This window comes from Trichomonas vaginalis, chromosome II, assembly GCF_026262505.1.
Source record: "Trichomonas vaginalis G3 chromosome II, whole genome shotgun sequence".
In the NCBI taxonomy this organism is placed as follows: Eukaryota; Parabasalia; order Trichomonadida; family Trichomonadidae; genus Trichomonas; species Trichomonas vaginalis.
The window spans coordinates 18,798,496-18,819,538 of record NC_067204.1 but is presented as its reverse complement, the minus strand read 5'-3'; the positions used below and the strand labels follow the sequence as shown (position 1 = coordinate 18,819,538).

The 21,043-nt window shown below is 31.7% G+C and overlaps 6 protein-coding genes and 2 pseudogenes across 8 annotated transcripts, besides 2 other annotated features; 5 read left to right on the top strand and 3 right to left on the bottom strand.

Annotated features, from left to right (window-relative positions):
• Positions 1–47: 47 nt before the first annotated feature.
• TVAGG3_0568850 lies at positions 48–879 on the bottom strand (annotated as a pseudogene). Its single transcript has one exon. A coding segment is annotated over exon 1 (832 nt).
• Positions 880–3,493: 2,614 nt separating this feature from the next.
• Positions 3,494–4,131: a mobile genetic element.
• A 608-nt stretch (positions 4,132–4,739) lies between these two features.
• TVAGG3_0568830 (uncharacterized protein) lies at positions 4,740–9,983 on the bottom strand (the record flags this gene model as incomplete). The annotated part of the gene is made up of 1 exon (XM_001315108.1): positions 4,827–9,956. One exon carries the CDS (start codon positions 9,954–9,956, stop codon positions 4,827–4,829), a length of 5,130 nt encoding a protein of 1,709 aa, XP_001315143.1.
• Positions 9,984–10,347: 364 nt separating this feature from the next.
• Positions 10,348–10,875, top strand: TVAGG3_0568820 (uncharacterized protein; the record flags this gene model as incomplete). Its single annotated transcript, XM_001315107.1, has 1 exon — positions 10,348–10,875. One exon carries the CDS (start codon positions 10,348–10,350, stop codon positions 10,873–10,875), a length of 528 nt encoding a protein of 175 aa, XP_001315142.1.
• A 415-nt stretch (positions 10,876–11,290) lies between these two features.
• Positions 11,291–12,406, top strand: TVAGG3_0568810 (uncharacterized protein; the record flags this gene model as incomplete). The annotated part of the gene is made up of 1 exon (XM_001315106.1): positions 11,291–12,406. The coding sequence occupies one exon, from the start codon at positions 11,291–11,293 to the stop codon at positions 12,404–12,406; it is 1,116 nt and encodes a 371-aa protein (XP_001315141.1).
• A 537-nt stretch (positions 12,407–12,943) lies between these two features.
• TVAGG3_0568800 (PX domain family) lies at positions 12,944–13,858 on the top strand (the record flags this gene model as incomplete). The annotated part of the gene is made up of 1 exon (XM_001315105.1): positions 13,093–13,497. One exon carries the CDS (start codon positions 13,093–13,095, stop codon positions 13,495–13,497), a length of 405 nt encoding a protein of 134 aa, XP_001315140.1.
• Positions 13,859–13,990: 132 nt separating this feature from the next.
• Positions 13,991–15,527, bottom strand: TVAGG3_0568790 (armadillo (ARM) repeat-containing protein family; the record flags this gene model as incomplete). Its single annotated transcript, XM_001315104.1, has 1 exon — positions 14,104–15,507. One exon carries the CDS (start codon positions 15,505–15,507, stop codon positions 14,104–14,106), a length of 1,404 nt encoding a protein of 467 aa, XP_001315139.1.
• A 2,740-nt stretch (positions 15,528–18,267) lies between these two features.
• On the top strand, positions 18,268–18,762 carry TVAGG3_0568780 (protein of unknown function, DUF4106 family; the record flags this gene model as incomplete). The annotated part of the gene is made up of 1 exon (XM_051238715.1): positions 18,268–18,762. A coding segment is annotated over one exon (495 nt), but the record flags the coding sequence as incomplete, so codon positions are not given.
• Positions 18,763–19,755: 993 nt separating this feature from the next.
• Positions 19,756–20,288, top strand: TVAGG3_0568770 (annotated as a pseudogene). The gene has a single exon. A coding segment is annotated over exon 1 (533 nt).
• A 294-nt stretch (positions 20,289–20,582) lies between these two features.
• Positions 20,583–21,043: part of a mobile genetic element that runs on past the window's edge.

The following is a 21,043-nucleotide window of genomic DNA, read 5'->3' as shown; positions in this document are numbered from 1 at the left end:
CGTATCCTCTCCTATTTCTCTTATGTTTTTAAACTTATTTGACATACATGCAACGCGTGCCTTCTGTGCATTCATTATTTTAGTCTTTGCGTAATTTTGTGTATTCATTGCATCGTAACCATATGATCCATTAAGTGAAATCTTGCAAAATAAACTTTTTCCTTTATTTCCTTCTAATTCAGCCTTTTGTCTTTCGTTCATAAATTGTTCGCAAATTCATTAAAACAAGTGTTTTTCGTAAATGTTAAAATTGATTGAATATCATCGATGATAAAATGAAATCTGTCTATTAGATACCAAAGATAATAAGAAGAAAATGGTTGATATTGGTTGTGTGTTGATGCTAACTGAGTTAATTTCCTCTGTTTCTGGTCAACTGGTAGATTGTTTGATTTCATGTAATTATACATAAAACTGCCAATTGTTTTTTCATCTGTGATAATATCTAAGTTCTTATTATCGGTAAAAAGTTTATGTAATCATTAATCTATTTTTCATCAATGTGACCCTTTACTTCAGCCACGAATAAAGTATTTTTCTTCTTAATTATTCCCAGTGCTTTTGCTTTCTTTGTTGCTGTATCACAAATGATAACACCATTCAATCTTCCCGGCATATACATTTTATGGTCAGTATATTGAATGAAATCATGAGGATTAGATGAAAATGATGAAGGATATAATGAATTAAAATCAACACCAACGAAATGAGTCATGATGTTGGAAGTGTCCTCATTTGATACAGTTTTAGTTTCTGGACTATATGAAAGTTATTAATGTGCGTGATTCCTTTAAGATTAACACGATGTTGAACATTTGATAGACCACCAGTAATTCCATTACGGAGAATGTGATAAGCTTCAACTGAATCTAAAGTCATTGGTAAATTATTTTTTAATGCATAATTTCTTAAATTGATTCTTAAACGTTGAACATCTTCATCTTTATTTGATTTTACGACATTGCAATAACAACACATTAACTGACAATTTTCTTTGGTATGTGGTTTTTCATTATCGATTCTATCCAATGTTGGTTTATTTGCATATGTAACGCTTTACCACACATTTTGCATTTAGATGAAAGGATTAAATCGTGATAGTATTGAAAATCATCCTTGAAGCATTATTTTTAGTATCTCTTTCTGCTTTTTCATCTTGTTTTCTTATATTGATTCAATTTTATATTTCCAATACTTTTTCGGTTGTAATTCAAAACTTGATTCTATCTCTTCCTCAGGATATTTTTCATTAGGATTAAAGTCTTTATATGCTAAAGCGTAACGAATTTGAAGATTCGATGATAAAGAAAGATTATGAAGCATATCAATTTTATAAACAAATGTTTCTTCAATAATTTTATCGATTGGGTCAATCATAATTTCAACATCTTTATTGCAATAATGAATAAAATATTCTAATCTATTCTTAAAATTTTTAGCATCATTGAGATATATTTGATAATCATATCTGATATAGTTTCTTGAGTTAATGCTGAATAAAATGAATCTTTCGTGAATGGTTCCTCTTTATATAATTCTTCTTCGTAATTCTCCATGTGATAAATTGATAAGGGAAAAAGGATTTAACACGTGATTTATTGTTTCCGAAATTTGAGTGAATTGGTCTAATGTCCCACCCGCTATATAATTTTGATGTCAATAAATCTCAATTCATATGGAACGTTTGTTTTCTTTACAATGATTTGCTTAAATTGAGAAGAGAACCCAGCATTGATTTTATTTTCCATTTTGCAGTGTTTAAATCACGAAGAATTAAATTTAAATCAAACTTTCCCGAATTAAAACTATGAATTCACTTTATTGAATTCCTCATCTAGAAGTTCTTTAAATGCTTCCTTTGTTTTCATTTAATGTATGGACAAAGTCCCCGCCGTTTGCGGCTTCAATAATTCATTGTATTGACTCATATTTGATTCAACAACTAATGAACAGGTTGAAAATAAAAACTCAATCAATCAGAAATAAAAGAATCACTCGAAGTTAAGCAAAAAATTCCTCGTATACGTTTTATCATTTAATTTAACCGTTGATGATACCATGAATGGTTTTAAGTAAGCGTTCAAAGTTGCACACTCAGAAAGTTGTAATTCTTCTTTAGTCTCTAATGTTTCGAAGTCAAAAGTAATAAATATCTTGTCGGTTTATAATATTTCTGCAAATTGTGAGCTAATAACCACTGATATATCTTCTGTTTCGTAATATGTGGTGCATATGGTTGCTGGGTCTTTTGCAATTGAACGTCTTGAATTAATCTTCCATTATTTTCTTTACATTTCTCACAATGCTTTAAAAATCTTCTTTGGTTTTTCCTTTCTGGATCATCACGGATAGAATAAACTTCTTCTTTACAATATGGACAAACTTTATGCCGTGAGTGCTTCAACGTCTGTTATTCTGTCAGCGTGAAGTTTTCCACATGGACTCTTGTTAATAAAATATTTACTGTTTCAAATTCTGGATCTATCATTATTGATTCCACTAATGGAAAGTCTACCTTATTTATGTCCACGTCTTCTGGTTGAGGATCACAATAATAGAAATCAATATTAACATTTAACATTCTCGCTAATCTCCTCACTTTCTGATGAAATGTCAAATCCTTCATAGGCATCTATTGCTTCATTTAAATAGCTTCTACGAGTTTTAGGATTAACACCATCAGGAATGTTATAGAAGCGTTTAAATAACCTTCTACCTTCTGCTCTAATTTGATTATCATTCATTTTAGCTGTTCCGTTTTTGTTCATTTATGTAAGAATAAAAAATTAAAAAATAAATAAAAATAAAGTTTATTTTTTAAAGCCCATAAAATGAATTAAGAACACATAAATTTTTATCATCTGCGACGTGACAAATACATTTTAATTTACTCAAGAATGCATATCCTGACACATTAAATCTAATTCCTGTCTTATTTAATTTCACAACTTTGAAAAGGAAAGTATGAATAGCTATAAAATGATGAGAAGATGTTTTATGGGTTGCTTCCGTTTTTCTGAAATAAATGAATAAATATAATGCTTATACGTTTTCATATCTTTTATATTCTTAATAACGAATGGTATAGACCTTTCCACTTCATCTTCCTTCGGTGCTGTTCTTTCATATGAAACATTATTAGTATCTTCAACAATGAAACCGCAATCACATAAAATTTTATATGTTCCAATGGTTTTTTTGATATTTTATCTAATAAATCAAAAACTTTATCAACACCTGTGCATTTATTTAAATAATAATTTGTGTAAATATCATGATCTTCTTTTTAATCGTATTAGTTGCATATGTCACGTTTTTAAGAGCTTTTTGAATTTTTCGGAATCTAAAGGTGGTGAAAGTAGGATACAAGGGTATTCTTCATTATCAATAAATTGTAACATATGTTTACGTATAAATTTAGTACCTTCTTCTGAAAGTGTTTCGTCTATTTCACCATCTAATAAATTTTGTGTTGATTCTGAGACATAATTTTTATATCTTTCTTCATGAGATTTCTGTACTTCTGATTCTGAAGCTGGGATATTCATTAAACCCTCTACTTCATTTTCATTATATTTTTCAACTTCTCTTAATTCCTTAATTTTTTCATCTATTTCATCTCTTATTTTTTTCAGTCTTTCAATTTCATTGTATTCATCATCTTTAATCCGTTCTTCATAATATTCGGGGAAAACATCAGGTTCTTTAGGTTTTTCTTCTTCAGATGTAGGATATAAGAAATTTATAACATCATCTTTATTCATTTTTCCATCATAATCTAAATCATTTAATAACTCGGCAAATTTTTGACAATTTCTTAAATAATATTTATTAACTTCATAACCTACCTCCTCTAATATATCCTTTATTTCCTCGTTTGTGAATCCTAATTTTTTAACGTTGTTAGTTTTGACGCTCATTTCATACAAAATAAAAAAATAAAATAATAAACATAACTAAGTTTTAATTTTTCGTAAGACATGAATTTTTAAAGTTTATTTTTTAAAATTTTTTTTTATTTCATTATGGTAGTGAATCTTTCATTCATGAAAATAATTATTTCTAATTTCTTTTATTCTCTCGTACATACTAGATTTAAAGAATTCAGAACATTTCCCATAATCTCCTAAATGTTTTCTTATCCCTAACGTGTGCCAGTTATTATATGAAACTGAATAAACTTTATCTTTATCTTTACACCTTTCATCACTTCCAATATATTTATATCTCAGTTTTGATTTAGCATTTTCATATTCATTAGCGTTTAATAATTCACAGTCTTCCTTTTTAAATTGATGTTTAAGATATTCAGGATTTAATACTCTACGTTTATATGCTCCTAACTTAGTTCTAAAGGTTTTTCTACAAAATTTAGGAATTCCATCCTCTTTAATGTCATCAATGATTTCCATTTCATTATTTTCAATTTCTTCTTCTCGTTTATGAGGTCTTTGATTATGACTCCATTGATTCCATGAAATTAAATATTCTTTATCATTATATTTATACCTCATTAGCTTATTTTGGCTTTCATATTCATTTAATAATTCACAATCTTCATTTTTAAATTGAAGTTTAACCCATTCAGGATTTAAATGATGTTTAATTAATCGCGGAATATCTGACATCATCTATATATAGCTTCTTTTATAAAAGATAAAAAAATAAATTATTTTAAAATTAATGTTAATTTTTTAATAATTTATAAATAAATATATTTTAATGCATCGTCTATATATAGATGTAACAAAAAAAGTCACTAAACCCGTCATATCCTACTACTTTATTACAAAAAAATAGAATAAAAAAATTAATAATAAAAAAAATTATTCATAGTATTCGCCAACTTCTCCATCTTCATCGAACAGATTTGCACCTATTTCATTAACATCATCCATTGTTGGAATGAATGCAGAAGCAACAACAGGGATCAATCCCATTGGATCAGGAAGTTCTTCTTCCTCTTCTTCCTCTTCATTCTTTGGAGGTTCATTTGCCAACAACTCCAAAGCCTGGTTAATTACAGCAGCTGCATTCCATTTAGTTCTCCTTACTTCGCTCAATCCTGTAACTCCCAACATTGTTGCAGCACCTCTTGCACTCATCTGTGCCCAGCTTTCGAATGGAGGGAAGTGGACTCTTTGCAGAGCACTTCTTATTCTTTGAACTGTTGGAGTATCTTTGATTGCAGGAGTTATTGGCGAAATAGGAACCAATGAGTTGACATCTTCGCAGACAACTTCTGTTTCTCCCAAAGTGTTGACATCGTAGAGAGAAGGAATGTCGCAGACGACGATTCTCTCGAAAATGTGCATCTGCGGGAATTCCTTCTTTTCTTTCGGTTCGAGTTTGATGTTCGCTGGAACTTTCGCTTTCAACAAACTTACGAAAGGAGCGAATTCATGGCTTTGATCATTAATTGCCGAATAAATGAATTCTGGCATCAAATCAGGCAAATCTTTGACTTCTTCTGATAACCAAGAAACAATTGTATAAAGCGGAATCTTCATCATTTCATCACCGAATTTCAGTAAATTGCAGCACCAATTTCCGAAACTTCTCAATTCTTCTTTTGACATTTTTCTTCCGCATTTTTCAGTGATTAACTTAACATCATTATACAATGTGATGTAGTTAAATGTACTCATGTTCTTCAAAGCGTTTGAGACTTCTTCGTCTTTGATATATTGAGCCAAACTGTTTGCAGTTGAAACAAACATTGAGTTCTCATCAGAAACGTAAATTGCTCTTCCGTAATCATTTGTCGAAACCATCCACATCCACGGCAACAATGTCAACGCGCAACATTCAGCCCATGACTCAGATCTCGAGAACAGAGCTGGAAAACCACATTGCGCGATCAAACAAAGCGCGCGGATTGCGAGAGATGTATCTAAATCATCAACAGTCGAATTCATGATCAAAGAACTGAATCCTTCGATTTCTTCATGCCAAGGAGCAAGGAATCTCATGAACACGCTTGGAACGAAACAATTACTGTCATTTCTTTCTGGATTTTGTCCGGAAATTGCTTCGAATAACGATTTCCTTTCAAAATAGAAACAAAGAGCTTTCAAACTCTGTTTAAATATTGGACTTTGTGATGCGAAATTGAGTTTCAACAATTCAGCTGGAACCCAGAAAAGAGCTGGGTTATGTGTCAAAACTCCTTTTTCATCAGATATCCTTGCCATTGTTAAGAAAGCTCCTGCGATTTCTGCGACGTAATTTATTTCCAAAACAGCGGAATTGAAGTCATCTATTTCAGAAAGAGCGGAAGTAACAATCCAAAAAGCTCTTGAGAACAAACCAACAATGTTTGGCTCAGGAGGATTAACAGGTAATCCAGTATAACTCTGTACAGCGAGTGTTGATTTCTTGATGTTTCCACAACACAAAGCCCATCTCAAAAGACACAAAGTGAATTCATTCGCCAAATTCGGATCGAAATCATTCATCAAGTTGTAATAACTCGTTGCTAACTGAACTCTGTTATTATCCAACTCGTGTGTAATAATCTCAAGTCTTTGTGGAGCTTTCCTGCCAAGTTGTTGCTGTACTTCTGTGAAAATTTTTCTGACAATCGTTTTCAATGTGTCACATTTATGAATTAAAACAAATCCGCATAAAACAGGGAGATGTTTCAATATAACAGCAGCTGATGTCCTCGATATCTCTAATAAGATGCTAAATATCAACCGACCATGTGACAAGTTATCGTCATTGTCACTTTTAACCTTATTTACGATTAAACCTCCGAAAATATCGTTATGGAGCCAATACATGAACGATAAATGTTTGACGAGAATGTCAACGACTTTTTCTGGATCTGCCACGTAAAATGCTTGAATTATTGCAGCAACAGTTGGTTGTGTTTGTGAATTTTCAGAATTCAAAGCCAAACTTAACAAAGCGTTGATGACAAACTCGTAAGAAGACTTCTTTGCGAGTGATTGCCATATGACAATTCCCAATGAGTCCTCGACTTTTCTTGACATCGGTTCGAAAATTGAGAGAACTTTTTCGACAAAAGAGAAACAAGAAAATCTCAGGAAAATGAAGTCTGTGTTTCTTGAAACAACTCTGTTTTCTAAGTCAAGGGAGATCGAGTTAATCCAAGGCAATATAGGGTGGAATAACCTGTCAGTCTCCATTGTCGGCTTAGATAACATCGCGTCAATATATCTGTCAATGACAGATTCTGTCATAAATGACAAATATTCGACCAATTTTGTACACAAATTATTGACATTTTCTGTCGCCATTGTCAAAGTTGAGAAATTCCTAAGTGTTCCGAGGAGATCAACCAATCTATCAGCCTGGCATCTATCATGGTAAGCTACTAATAAAGGAACAATTGATGACAACATGATGAAAGAGTTATCTCTTTGTTTTTTGTCATTAGAAACCAAATAAAAGAAACACATTGCTAAAAAGTTTCCTCCTTCTTCGTACAAATACTGCATTGCGTTTTGCATCTCTTCATTCGGCTCAGGATCTATTGATTCCCATTGAGAAACCAATACAGCTGTTGGTCCTGTCGCAAATTTATGAGGTGCTCTGAAGAAAATGCAGAGAGCGTCGAAATAAAGAGAACCATTTTCTTGGATTGATCTCTTCAAGAAAATTGGAAGGAAATCGTTGAATTGATGGATCAATGAATTCGCCAATAGCATCACATCATTGAACTTCTCGAGCTGGTCAATGAAATCATTTGTATTCATTAAATCACTCTTCCTCAATCTGCAACAACACAACCACAAAGAAATCGTTCTAATTGTGTAAAAATGGAGATTATTGTCTGGATCATTGAACTCTGTTGTCGCAATGATAATCAATGAATCAAACGTGGATTCCATGTTCAATAACTCTTTCTGTTCAACATCAGTGATGATATCAAAACATGGGAAAGGTGTTTTAGGTCTTGATGAAAATTTTTTCGTCAAGAAATCTAATAATTGATATGTTGTTAAAACGAAATCTCGTAAAACAACATGGTTATAAATAATACTTGTACTGACATCCTTCTTAACATCTTTCGTCTTGATACTTTCGTCTATCAAAAAGCTGTTAACATCTTTTGTCAGTTTTCTAAATAAGGTTTGGAAAAGTGACAAAAATTGAGGGTTATCCAATGCCTTTGAAAACTGGGAATTCCAAGTCAATCCGCAGGTTGCTGTTGCTGTAACTTGGATTAATATGTCGTCTGAGTGAAGTAGAGTTTCAATAATTGGAAGGAACATTGTTTCAGGACAAGTTGTGAATAAGAATATGACATCTGGGTAAAGTTCGCTTAAACAAGCTGCGGCGTTATCGAGAACAATACGAATGGTCGATTTGTCATTCGATTCTACAGGAATTATCGTCAAATTCATAAGAATATTTATTGCATATCTTCTAGAGAAGCTGGAACTGTCCATTGTCTCAAGCAACTTGATTGCGTCATGCTTGAATTGACGAATGAGGTTCTGGTCAAGGCTTTTTGTGATTTGTTTGGCTAATCCGCTCAACATTATCTGCCAAATGAGTTCTTCCGAGCATCTCATGACTTCTATGACTGTAGGGGCAGTGATGTTATCTGTGGGATGAAGAAGGGAGATAAGGGGGAAGCATTTGATTGAAGATACGAATTCTTGTTCAATTTGTTTCGAGGAGGAGTTAAATACTGAATAAACTGTGTTCTCTCTGATACCTGTTTCGTATCTAGATATGGCAAATGCTAATCTGAGGGCTCCATCTCGGATTCCATTGTATGGAGCGCAAAAAGCAAGGAGAGTAAGGGAATCTAGCTTCGTAAGAGCTTCGTTCGTAAGTTTCCTGACTTTGTGGCAGTAAAGAATTTCCATAAACCGGCCAATTGAGAAAATTAACAAATAAAGTTGAGAAACAGTAAGAGTTCCGATCTGATCAACGAACTCGAATAATTTGTCGAATATTATATTAGTTGTATCTGGGTAAATAAGTAAGATCGACTGAATTAATATCAAAATAAACGAGCTGAATTCAACGTTTGAGTAAATTAATTGGTCGATTGCATTTCTTAAAATATCTGCTGGAAATTCACTGATGTTGAGGAACGGAATGAGCTTCAGAAACAGAACACATGGAGTATCTTTTGTAACAACATTTGATGCGAAATCCATTTGCAATTTAAGTTCCTTGGCACCAATAGAATTCATGAATCCAAACATCTTGGCCCATGTTTGAATGGCGGGAGAAATTTTATCTGGTTCAATTTTATGGGGTTGAGTAAAGATTGATTGATCCTGAAGCGTAGAAAGATTAATAGCGATCTCTGGCCTGCGTGGGAACCCGCATAAAAAATCGCCAACGCGGTAATTTGGTGGAACAATAACGTTCTGAATATTGGCAAGGATTGATACATTGTAAAAAATATTTCCATTACGGTCTTTCGATGTAGTAGCTTTGAGGAGAGAAGCGCCCTTATTAAACACAAGACTGCGTAATTTCGTTATAGCAACGCCAAATTCGGTTTTCAGATCTTCGCTTCCATTGCCCCAATAATCGTGATTTTCTTTTCCATCATGGCTTGCGAATTTAAGAAAGCCAGTACATGGATCTAAAATTTGCCTGGAAATGTATGCACAAATCAATAATTCTTCGTCGAGTTTCGAGTCAAACAATGGAGTAAGAATATCTTTAACGAAAAATGGTAAGTCTTGTGCAATTAAATGCATTACTACGATTAAAACGAGGTGAAAACATGGATCTCCTGTTTTGAATGTCGATTTAATGACTTCAAAGAGTGATTTTATTTTTTCTTTTGTTAATTCCTTGTGAATAGTTGAATAAGTTTGACCAAGAAATTGATTTTCTTGGGAACTTGAAGAACAAGCGGTTAAGAACTGATATAAATCCTGTAAATCTTGTGCTGACATAGATTTAGAGGAAATTATCTGATCTACCCTCTGATAAAAAGTTTTTTCATCATTCATTTTTTTTTTCAAGTTTGACAATTTTTTTATATGAAATTTACAAATTGCTATTCTGCTTTTGATACAAAATATCTATTATTGTATTAGTATACTTCATTTGTTTTGCATCATCTTTCCATTGGGATCCAATAAGCGAATATCTGGACAAACTTATGTTGTCTAATTTCATTTTTATATATATCATTAATAATACATTTTTGTAACTTAGAGATTTAAATGTGTCACGCTATGATATTTATCAGATTTCCAAAATTCCATATTGAAATTAATAAGAAATAGAGTATTTCATATGGAAAATTTTATTTACTTACGTTTCATAGTTTATTTAATAACTAATTATCTATCAGTATAAAAAAATACTAAACGGAGACGTTACACCATAAAAGGGAAAATGGGACTTAGGCTTCGTTTACCGACGCCTTCAGATTTCCTGAAGCATATTTATTTTATTGAAGCCTCAGGCATTGTTGCTGGCCTCGGGCTTGTAATTTTAATATTGCTTGCGATATTTTATACTGACTTCAAAGATATTTTCGATCATGATATCTTCCACAAATATATTAACGTCAAAGTATTAGTAATTCTCGGATTGCTTGTATCTTGCATTGTAATTTCCCTATTTATTGTCGAATTAATAATAGTTCTTTTACCAAAATGCAAAGCATGCACAGTAAATGGCAACTATATTCTTGCTATGATAATTTTAGAATACATATTTATATTATTCGGATTTTGCGTTGGTATTTCAATGATTGTATTCGCTAAACACTACGATTTTAGTAGTTACGATGGCCAACAGCTCAGTGCCCTTCAAAGTCTGTTAAATGTTGGAACTTTCAAAGTAACAGCTTGGGCTATATCACTTATTATTTTTATTGTTGTAACTGTTGTTTTTGCTAGGATGTTCCAATGTGAATAAACTATTTATATTTGATAGATTATTCAACTCTTTAATTTACAATGCACTATTATATGATTTTTGAGTAAAAACGAATATTGAATTTGAATTTTATCTGATTCTTAGACAATCAAGGCACTACCATAATTTTTATTGCAAATTGGGTTAGAATACATATACTCCAATAGCAAAAATAGAACTAATATTTCAAGAATATTAATATCAATGAAAATTGACTCCTTTTCGCTGCTGTTATTGAATGCCTTTCTAGGGACATTCGCATATGTATAATTTTTGATGTAGTTAAAAATTTCAAATAAAAATCTACAATAAACTCTAAAGAAGGACAAAACTCATGAATAAACAGATAGACAAAGACATTTTTACCACTTATTGCTCATTTATTTTTATTGCAATTTTTGAATTTGTTATATTAATGTTAACACTTCGATTTCACACTCCATCTCGGGTAACCATTATACTAAATGCATCTGTTAATAGCACATTTCAAGAAATATCGGCGTTATTGGCATCAAAATTTAATATCGATCCAAAATTTATTGAAATACAGTATAATTTTGTAACAGTTAATGAAAAAACATTAGTAAAAAACATCCCATATTATAATGGGGGCATGTTTTTGATCAAATTCACTCAACCTTTAACAACTATTTTCAATTTTAATAGTAGGTACACAATTACCAAGAATGATTTAAGAAGAAAGCTTCCTTATCTACTTACTATCAATCAGAATAAGATTGACTGTCTCACAGCCATGCTTTTTACAAAAGGAAGTTTATACGCAGCTAGTGAGATACTTTTAGACAAAAGCATTGACTTAATTAAGACATTTGAAGACAGCAAGCTAAATAAAGCTCTTGTTAATTTAGCAAATGAAATTCCGATGTACATTAGTTTACCAAAAGAAAAGATACAACCAGCAAAATACGATATAAGCGAAATGCATAAGTTTTTAACTCATGATCATCCACCACAAAGCTCTAATAAATATGAACCCGAAGAAAAAAATTTGGTTACACAAGTATCAATACCTCGGCAGCAAGATAATCAAACACAAAACGACGACCAATCAACAGATGATTGTAGCAATGATATTGAAGACGATTGTCAAGAACAAAAAACAATTGACATTAATTCAATAGAACCTCAACCTATACCAGAAAAAACACCAGAAACAACAGAGTTACAGTCATTGCAGATTGAACCCAATCAACCATCTAATTTTGATGCTGATATGTGGCAACAATATCTTAATAACATTAAAGATGATTTATTCTTCGATTCTCAATCAATAGTAATGGGACAAGTAGATCCGAACCCTGAATATACCGAACAATCAATAAATGAGCAAATACAAGCTTATGAATCTACTTCAACAGATTCTGAGCCACCAAAACCAACTCCTCCATCACCAGAGGCTAAAACTCCTAGGAAAAAACGAAAAGCAGATATTCAGCCTTTGCCGGATGATGTTACTGTTTATAAGGTAAATATCAGAGTCAAAGAAGCTTTATTGGATAATGACTTTTAGTTTTCTGTTATATTATATTTTTATAGATTGTATTTGTTTTAAACTGTTTAATTTTGAAAAAATTATTTTAATCAAAAACAAAATATTGAAATCCAAAGCTTAGTCCATTAATCAAGTGATCAATAAAATGATTCTGCAACGAAGTTGAATTATCCATTTCAATACCTGTGATATTCGCAGTTTATATATGAGATTTTCCTTTATTTCACAAAGTATATGCATAAATGCAGGTAGTTAATATCATATTTCCTATTGAACATATAAAATTTTATGCAAGCCACTCATTTGAAATCTTGTTTGTATAGATCGAAGCCCACAATTGCAATATTACACGATACCTTCATCATACATCTGAAATATATGAAGCATTACTTAAAATACAACGTTTGAAAATGAATCATAATTTTACTATAACTTCCATGGTTAATTGTCGTCTAAACAATCATATCTACTCTTCTAACTAATAGTCCAAGCGATTTTGGCTCTTTTATGCGAGATCATCAGGGAACTGAAATTCTAATCCAAAATCAAAAATTGCTAAATATTACGTATTATTACATATACAGCAATTACTATTTTTCAATTGCCTCAGAAAAAAGAGAGGGAAGTATGACATAAAAATTGAATAGAAATCTGGTCTTCGGTATTCAATTTCGGAGATAACATGAATAACATATTTATCGATTATGCCATTCATGACCATCGCATCTCTCAGCCAGTCAAAGCAGGTTCAGATATTCCAATCTGCAACTGAGAAGCCATTTTACATCCACATAGAGTACTTCTACATAGATAAGAAAACAAATGTTGCTTATTATATGATCCAAGTTGGTGTATTAGTTGAAAACAAGGTTGTTGTTCACAACTTAGCTATGAGATATTCTCAATTAGAAAAATTGAACAGAAAATTACATGAACAGATCCAAAACAATGTAGAATTCCCAGCATTCCCACCAAAGAAGTATCTTTTCAACACAAGCATTGATTTCTTACAGAAAAGATATGAAAATCTTGATTCATACCTCTCATCACTTTCAGCTATCCCATGCATCTTAGATAGTGTTGATTTTAGGAAGACATTCGGTATATAAGTCAAAGCATACCATTATGCATTGAATTAATATTGTTTGTTTGTATATTATAAATTGTTTGTATTTATTTTATTTAATCATTTTTATTTTTATGTTCATTGACTACACATTTGAGAATTTTTACATGTCCAATGAATTGGATATAAATTCTTATTATTCACTCATGATATATCCTAATTAATGGATTTATAATGGACAAATTCAATGCAACAAAGAATAAAAGCTAAAACAATGTTACATTTGTTCAATACTGCTATGCCATTTGGCTCAATACACAAAATTCATATAATTTCAAAATCAATTCAAAGGATATTTGTAAATAGCTAATATTTTGCATGACATTTTGATACATAACTACTTGTATATAGCATATCACATATATATTGTATTAGAAAAATTAGTAAATACAATCTTTATATTCATTTTATTGCATCTTTCAAAAAATAATATGAAAAGAATGATCAATAGATTCAAAACATGATAACATTTATTCCAAACATATACATATAGACATAATTGTTTTGTTTTTTAATTTTACCGTATAATTCAATGAGTTCATTCAATTTTTCTATGTAAATTGAGAACAATGCGGAAAAATTAAAAAAATTAATCATTATTATAGTTATTTGATTGATTCATTTCCTTATCTAAGAGACACTGAAAATTGAAGGCCATATCTCTCTTTTTCTGAGACAAATCCTCATTTTCTATAATTTCCTGCAATGTTTCCTGGAATTCCTCAAATTGGTCGAATTCTTCAATCAAATACTTTGCAACAATTTCGTTACAACTGTAATGAAGAGTATTCAGTGTTTTCAAAGCTGCAACAGAGATTATTGGGTCAGATGACAAAACAATTTGAGCAATGACTTCAATGATCTCACCACTTATATCAGATAACAGTTCTGGTTGATAATCTGCTGTGATTTTTATCAAATTTATTGCGGCAATTCTGACATTAAAAGGAGAGTTATCAATTAAGTCAGAAACATCATGAATGAACTGTTTGTCTAAAGGAACTTTCCTTTTTTCGATCATTTTCGTGTAATATAATATTGATGACATAAATATCTCCGAATCTTGTTCTTTACCCATTGCCGATGTAACCAAGTCCAAACATTCATCGGAAAGTTGCTCGGAGTAGACGTTTCTGTTAACTAATTCAAGGAAAATAAAATACGTGTTTAAAATGAATTTCCTGTTACTATAGATCTCATGGGACTTCTCCATGAACTCGTCTACAAAGATATCACGAATAATTGAAGATGAAGTGTTCAAATTAAGGCTTCGAAGATTTATGTAAATTCCGTGCAGTAAATTGGACATAGAAGCTACTGATAAGTTATCATTGAGGAACAAACAAACTCCTTTGTTAAGTAAATCGAGTTTTACTAAATTAAATGAATCTTCAATTATATCTTCATCATTTGTGACTTCATGGTTAAGAAATGCGTACGATTCGGATTTTAAGTCCATATCAATCATTTTCATCCAGAAATCAAGGATAAATTCCATAGGATAATTTTCAAAATATTCTTTCGTTTTGACAAGGTTAGTAAATATGATTTCCGCTGATACTTTGATCTGTCCACCTCTTTCGTTAGCTGAAAACAACGCATCTTGGAACTCTTTTGATAAAAATGGTTGTAGAGTTGGATAATAGATACTAATACTTGCTAGGATGTCTAAAAGATGCGAGTAAATCTCAATGGAAGGTGTAGATAATAAAAATGATGATGTTAAAATATCAAATGTTTCTGAATCGAATAATTCTAAACAATCTCGCTGATTCATTTTGCAGCAAATGTTTGATATACTGATAAGCATTTCGTTATCTCTGTCAATATCGTAATTTTCGTTTTTCATGTTCGTAATAAATTGCTGAATTATGGAAATTGTACTGTTTTTCTCTTCAGAAGTACATGATTCTTCATTGTTTTGAGGTTTACTATTAACAATACTCTTTGTGGTGCTAAATTGCTCTACAATATTATCAATTATTTTCTCCATTTTATTTTAGAGATTTCGAGGAAGTTCCTGATGTCACTTTTTATTACAGCCCTATTCATTCATTTCTATTGGCGCGCTCTGCGCGCCGATAGAAATAAACGTGTATTATATATACAAACACCTGGACACATTTCAAAAAGCATTGTAGAATCTGATTTTATTTCTATATTTTATAATTCTTGACCAAGATTGAAAGCTTTACAAAATATGTGGAACATATTTTGTAAAGCTATCAATCTTCTTCAAGAATTACAAAATAGTTCGAAAATTGAAAACCGCTTCACTCATTCAATTTTCGCCCTATTTTGCTAAAATTAATATATGTTTATATGGGAAATTCTGGAGATTCAAAACTCAAAAAATAAAACTCGATAATTTTAATATATCTTTGTAACGTTGCATATTTTTTTGGGTCCCACATTTTCTCCAGGGTCCTGGGTATTATTTAAAACAGTTGTCCATAGAAACACTTATATATGAAATATTGCATATGATGAATTTTTATGGAATTTTGAATAGTCTAAGAGGTGTATCAACTAAAAATTAAAAACTGAAAAGCCACGTTTTCGCACTTTTCCCCTCATTTCCCCCCGACATTCTATCGTATTTTTATTTCATTATATAATAATATTATATAATCTTTAATTAGTTGATAGCCTCCCGCCTGACATTTGACGCGGCAAATTAGAAAAGTGCAAAATTTTTATTACAAATGGGAATGTGAACTTTCATACAGAAACATTCTTGAGAGAACTTTTTATTGCCAAAGAATGATTTTAGAATCACAAAGTGTTTACAAGTCTTTAATAATAGTCCTAGAAATTGAATTTTTAAATTTCAATTTAGTGGCTGAATAGTATTTTTCTTTTATTAGTTCATGCTCAGAAATAATTTACAATAATATTCACTTTACACCACATAAGATCCATCACAATTCCCAATACCTATCATCATAATATAAAAAAACATCGAGGCTATAATTTTGGCATACACCCTTCACGACATGGATTGTGTAAGTCGGATTTTTCCAAAAAAATAATTACTGAACAAAATGTATTTTTGCTGTAAATTATCTTGGTAATTTGATTAAGTCTTTGACAAAATAACGCCAAATATTTCTAATATAGTATTTTTAACTTGTTGGAAATGTTTTTATGCATCAATGAATTTTTCTAATTCCAAATTCTAAATAATAAACAATATTTATCTACATAGGATGCTATTTTGAGAAAATATATTATTATAATCAGACTTTGTAGAATTGTTATTCCTTAATAGAGGGATATTATTTTCACTAAATATCAAATATCGATGATCAAAGTACAACTGCATTATTAAGATGCTCTATGGATGAACATTAATCGTTGAAACAAGTTTAGCTTAGATATGATGGTTAGAGTTGATACACTTCTATAGTCTACGAAATTTACAATTGGTTTTATATCGTTCTCTTATCAAAATCAAACACACTCTTCAAAAATTGAAACAAAACCGCCAGGACCCGTCAAATTTCCTGGACCCAGAAAAATGTGCTACATTATGCATTTATTTATATATTAGTGTTAACTAATAAATGTCTATCAACACTATGATTCAAATTTATATTATAAATATTATAACATATAGGCGATTTGTTTCTTTTGTCACTTTTCATGATATTTTGTATTTTCCAAACTCGATTTTAAAAATTGTTTTAGAATGCTGATATAATGTATAATTTATTTGATCAATCAAATTTTAAAAAAGTTCAGTATTTGCAATTTTAGACTTCAAGCTCACGACACATTAACCGCTTTTTTATAAATTGAGACTGACATCTCTAAAATCTTCTAAAAAATCCAAATATTAAATAAATAAAAATCCTACAATAATAATATGACCTTAAAACTATTTTGATGATTAAAGATCAAATATAATAGTATTGAATTGTTTTTCTTTATCCTTTTTCATATTTCTTCAATTTTGACTTTGAAATATGTTCCAAAATTGCATTTCATCACTAACTTCTAGCATTAAGGGTGAACACGAGAGGATCATGTCAACTTCAGAATTTAGAACCTTATTTTTAGGCATTATCTTGGCTACCTATTTTAGGCTCGAAAAGCAAAAAATATCAAAAAATACAACTTGAGTCCATTATGACCCTTTCATGGAGGTAGTTTTTATCCGCTAGTATTTTCCCTTTGAATCTCTTTACAATTCGAAATCAAATTCAAATCTCAGTAGAAGAAAAGAAGAATCGACTTACTACGGTTGTAATACGAATAAATACATATATTTAATTATTTTTATTTACATAATAATTGTTTGAAGCTCATATTCCATCAAATTTTTAAATAAAAACATTAAAATGTTGAAAATGTTCATATATTTTAATAGGGTTTTGGCACTTTATTGAGGAATTACTACATACATAGTCGAACTGAACTTGATATTTTGAAATTTAAATTATTTATCAAAATTAAAATTTAACTTGAAATTTAAAAAAAAAAAGGTAGTGGGGCCTCCAGGCACTTCGTGCCCTCTAGCCCTGAAGATGTTTAGTATAACTTTGTCCGGACAAGTAAGGGTCTATCGTCGCTACAGGAAAAGTTACAGGCGTTCCAAGGAAGTATACTTTGAGAAGCCTTTTCTCCTTATAGAATGAGATAGGACGGTTATTTTACAAAACTGACAACACTTTGACCGAGTAGTTTTTTGTGCTGAACAAAAAGTGTCATATAAACATCTGTCAAAAACCGCTTTTTAACTTCACTTAAAATGCCACGTAAGCTACGTAAGAATATACGTAAGAGGAAGGGAGCATTGAAACATCCAATAGTAAAACTGACACCACAACAACAGTTGCAACAACAAATTATGAATGACCCCACTATGTTGCAACAAATGTCAAGCAACCCTATGCTTTTAAACCGAGTTATTGGTGCACAGAGTGGAGGTTTAAGAGCGGCACTTTTAGCGAAAATGGCAGGCTATGGTGGAGCTGCAGACGGAACAGCTTATAACCCTCAAAGTCAAATGAATTTGAGTTCACTCAAAAATCAAATAACAGATGTCAAAAAGTCAAACATAGACATACAGAAACAAATAAGTGAAAACGAAAAGAAACTAGAATATGACAGACACACAAAGAAACTCAATGAGTTAAACGTAGAGAAAAAGAAGAAAGAAGAACAACTGAAAGAACTAAGTACAGAGGAATATGCGAAAAAAGTGTCAGAAAAAGCAGCAGAAGTAGCAAAAATGGAACAAGATGTTATAAATTTGAAAAACCATACTACTCATATAAAGTACTGAAAGATGAAGAAATAAACAAAAAGCCCTGAAGACATATATGGATAGCGATGAGTATAAAAAAAGAGTTGAAGCAAATGTAAAGGCAGAAAAACTTTTACAGTTGCAAAACCAAACCGTACAGTATGAAAACTTAGCACAAGAAAGTAAAAATAACGACGCAGCCATGCAAAAGGCAATGAAAAGCGCAGAATAATAAAAGCTAATAATGACTGGTTAGATGCCCAAGCCAACGCTAAAGCAGCCCAACTTATAGGGTCAATAAGGACAAAAATACAAGCGGATGAAGACAGTTCAAATGAAGCTTTAATGAATGCTGACTTTAAGAACGCCTTCGAAGCTCTCTTCATAGTAAGGTGAAACTAGTGAACGACTTCTCATCTGGAAAGAAACTGAAGTCTGAAGGTTTCGACAAAGAGTTAAGAGAAGTAGCACAAAATATGACGAAAATAACAAGTGCAGCAACGAGACAGGCAGTTCAAAGTGCCTATGACGCCGTTAGAGCAACTGTTGTGGAAAGTCAAGAAAAAGAGTTACAACAGACCAAAACAGACCTAGTAAATGCTTTCTTAAAAACGAAAAGTCAGGTAGGACATTATGCTGCAGATGGAACATATGTGCCAGCTGGTGGAACTTATATACCACCAAAACCCTCCAAGAGAAGCACCTGCACCAGGACTACCTAAAACATTTACATCGTCACATGGACACAGACATAGGCATGCACCAAAACCAACAGTTCAAAACACTGCACCACAACCAACAGTTCAAAACACTGCACCACAACCAACAGTTCAAAACACTGCACAGCAACCAACAGTTCAAAACACTGCACAGCAACAACAAGTTAAAAACACTGCACAACAACCAACAGTTCAACCCTGCACAACAACAACCACAAACAGAGCAAGGACATAAAAGAAGTAGAGACAAGGAAACCAAGAATTCTTAAAAATGCTTAAGGAAGACTATGGTTACCCAGATACTCTTGACTTTAGTGACAGATATAAAGAAGCTATTAGAAAGTTCAAGGAAGGAAATACTGACCCGAACCTATTTAGCTTTATGGTTCAGCACCAAATGGGATATAATTTCAAACCTGGAAAATACAAGCTCGCTAAGGGATATGATTTAATAGCATATCATCCAAATGACATGACTGAATTTACTCCGAGATATTTGGTGTCAGAGCTAAATGATAATTCAACTCTCTTCATGAAAGGCGTAAAAAATAGAGACGGAACGAAAGAAGAAAGGTTTATGAGTCCGGATGACTTAGATAGGGAACTTTTTAAAAACGGTCTCGGAATATATGAAATGCCAGCAGATGAGGTACAAAAACTCCACAGGAAGAAGTTCAGATACAACCAGACATGGAAGAAATAGTTCAGCAACAACAGCTAGAAGAGCCTGAAGGAAACGAACAAGTCCCTCCTTTGGAAACTAACTTCACAGAACTAGATGAAGATTTGGAACAGCCGAAAAATCTTGACCCTCAACAGTGTATGCGGAGAATATGGAATCTTTCCAAGAGTCTAAGAAAAATTCGGCTGACATAGTAGAAGAATATCGAAAAATGTTCGCCGACATACAAAAGACTCCAACATCAGATGAAAATATTCAGCATAGAATGGAAGAACTGAAAGAAAGTGTACGCAAATACAACAATCCTTTTTACTTACGACCAATAACCGTTCAATCTTTGGCTGAACTCGGTGAAAATAAAAGGTTAAATTTCCCCCAAAACATATAGAAATGAAACATTGTTTAAAGTTCATTCAGAACCTAACCAATATGGAAACAAACCTACTTTGTTTCTGCAGACTATGGAACTACAATGAGATGGGGTCATAAAGCTAATCCGGATAGGTGGTTCATAAACTTACAACCACAATTCCAAGAAGTTGTAGACGCAATGGAAGTGATGGTGAACCAGATATAGCTGGTATTTTCAGCGCGGCTTTAATGCCATTGAAAGATATGAAAGATGCAGATATTTTGAACCAGTATGAAATGAACATGGCTGATGGAAATATACACCTGACGTTCTAGAACATTTATCTCAAAGAACTACACAGAACCATAGAGATGGTATATTTGGTGAAGAGTTTAGAAAGAAAGTTAGGGAGAGAGAAGGAAGAGAACCTATTGTACATGACCTTGCAAACGAAAGTTTACAAAATGTCATAAAAACTTACTTTGCAGACAATGAACCGAGAAGGGATGAATATTTAAGAAAACT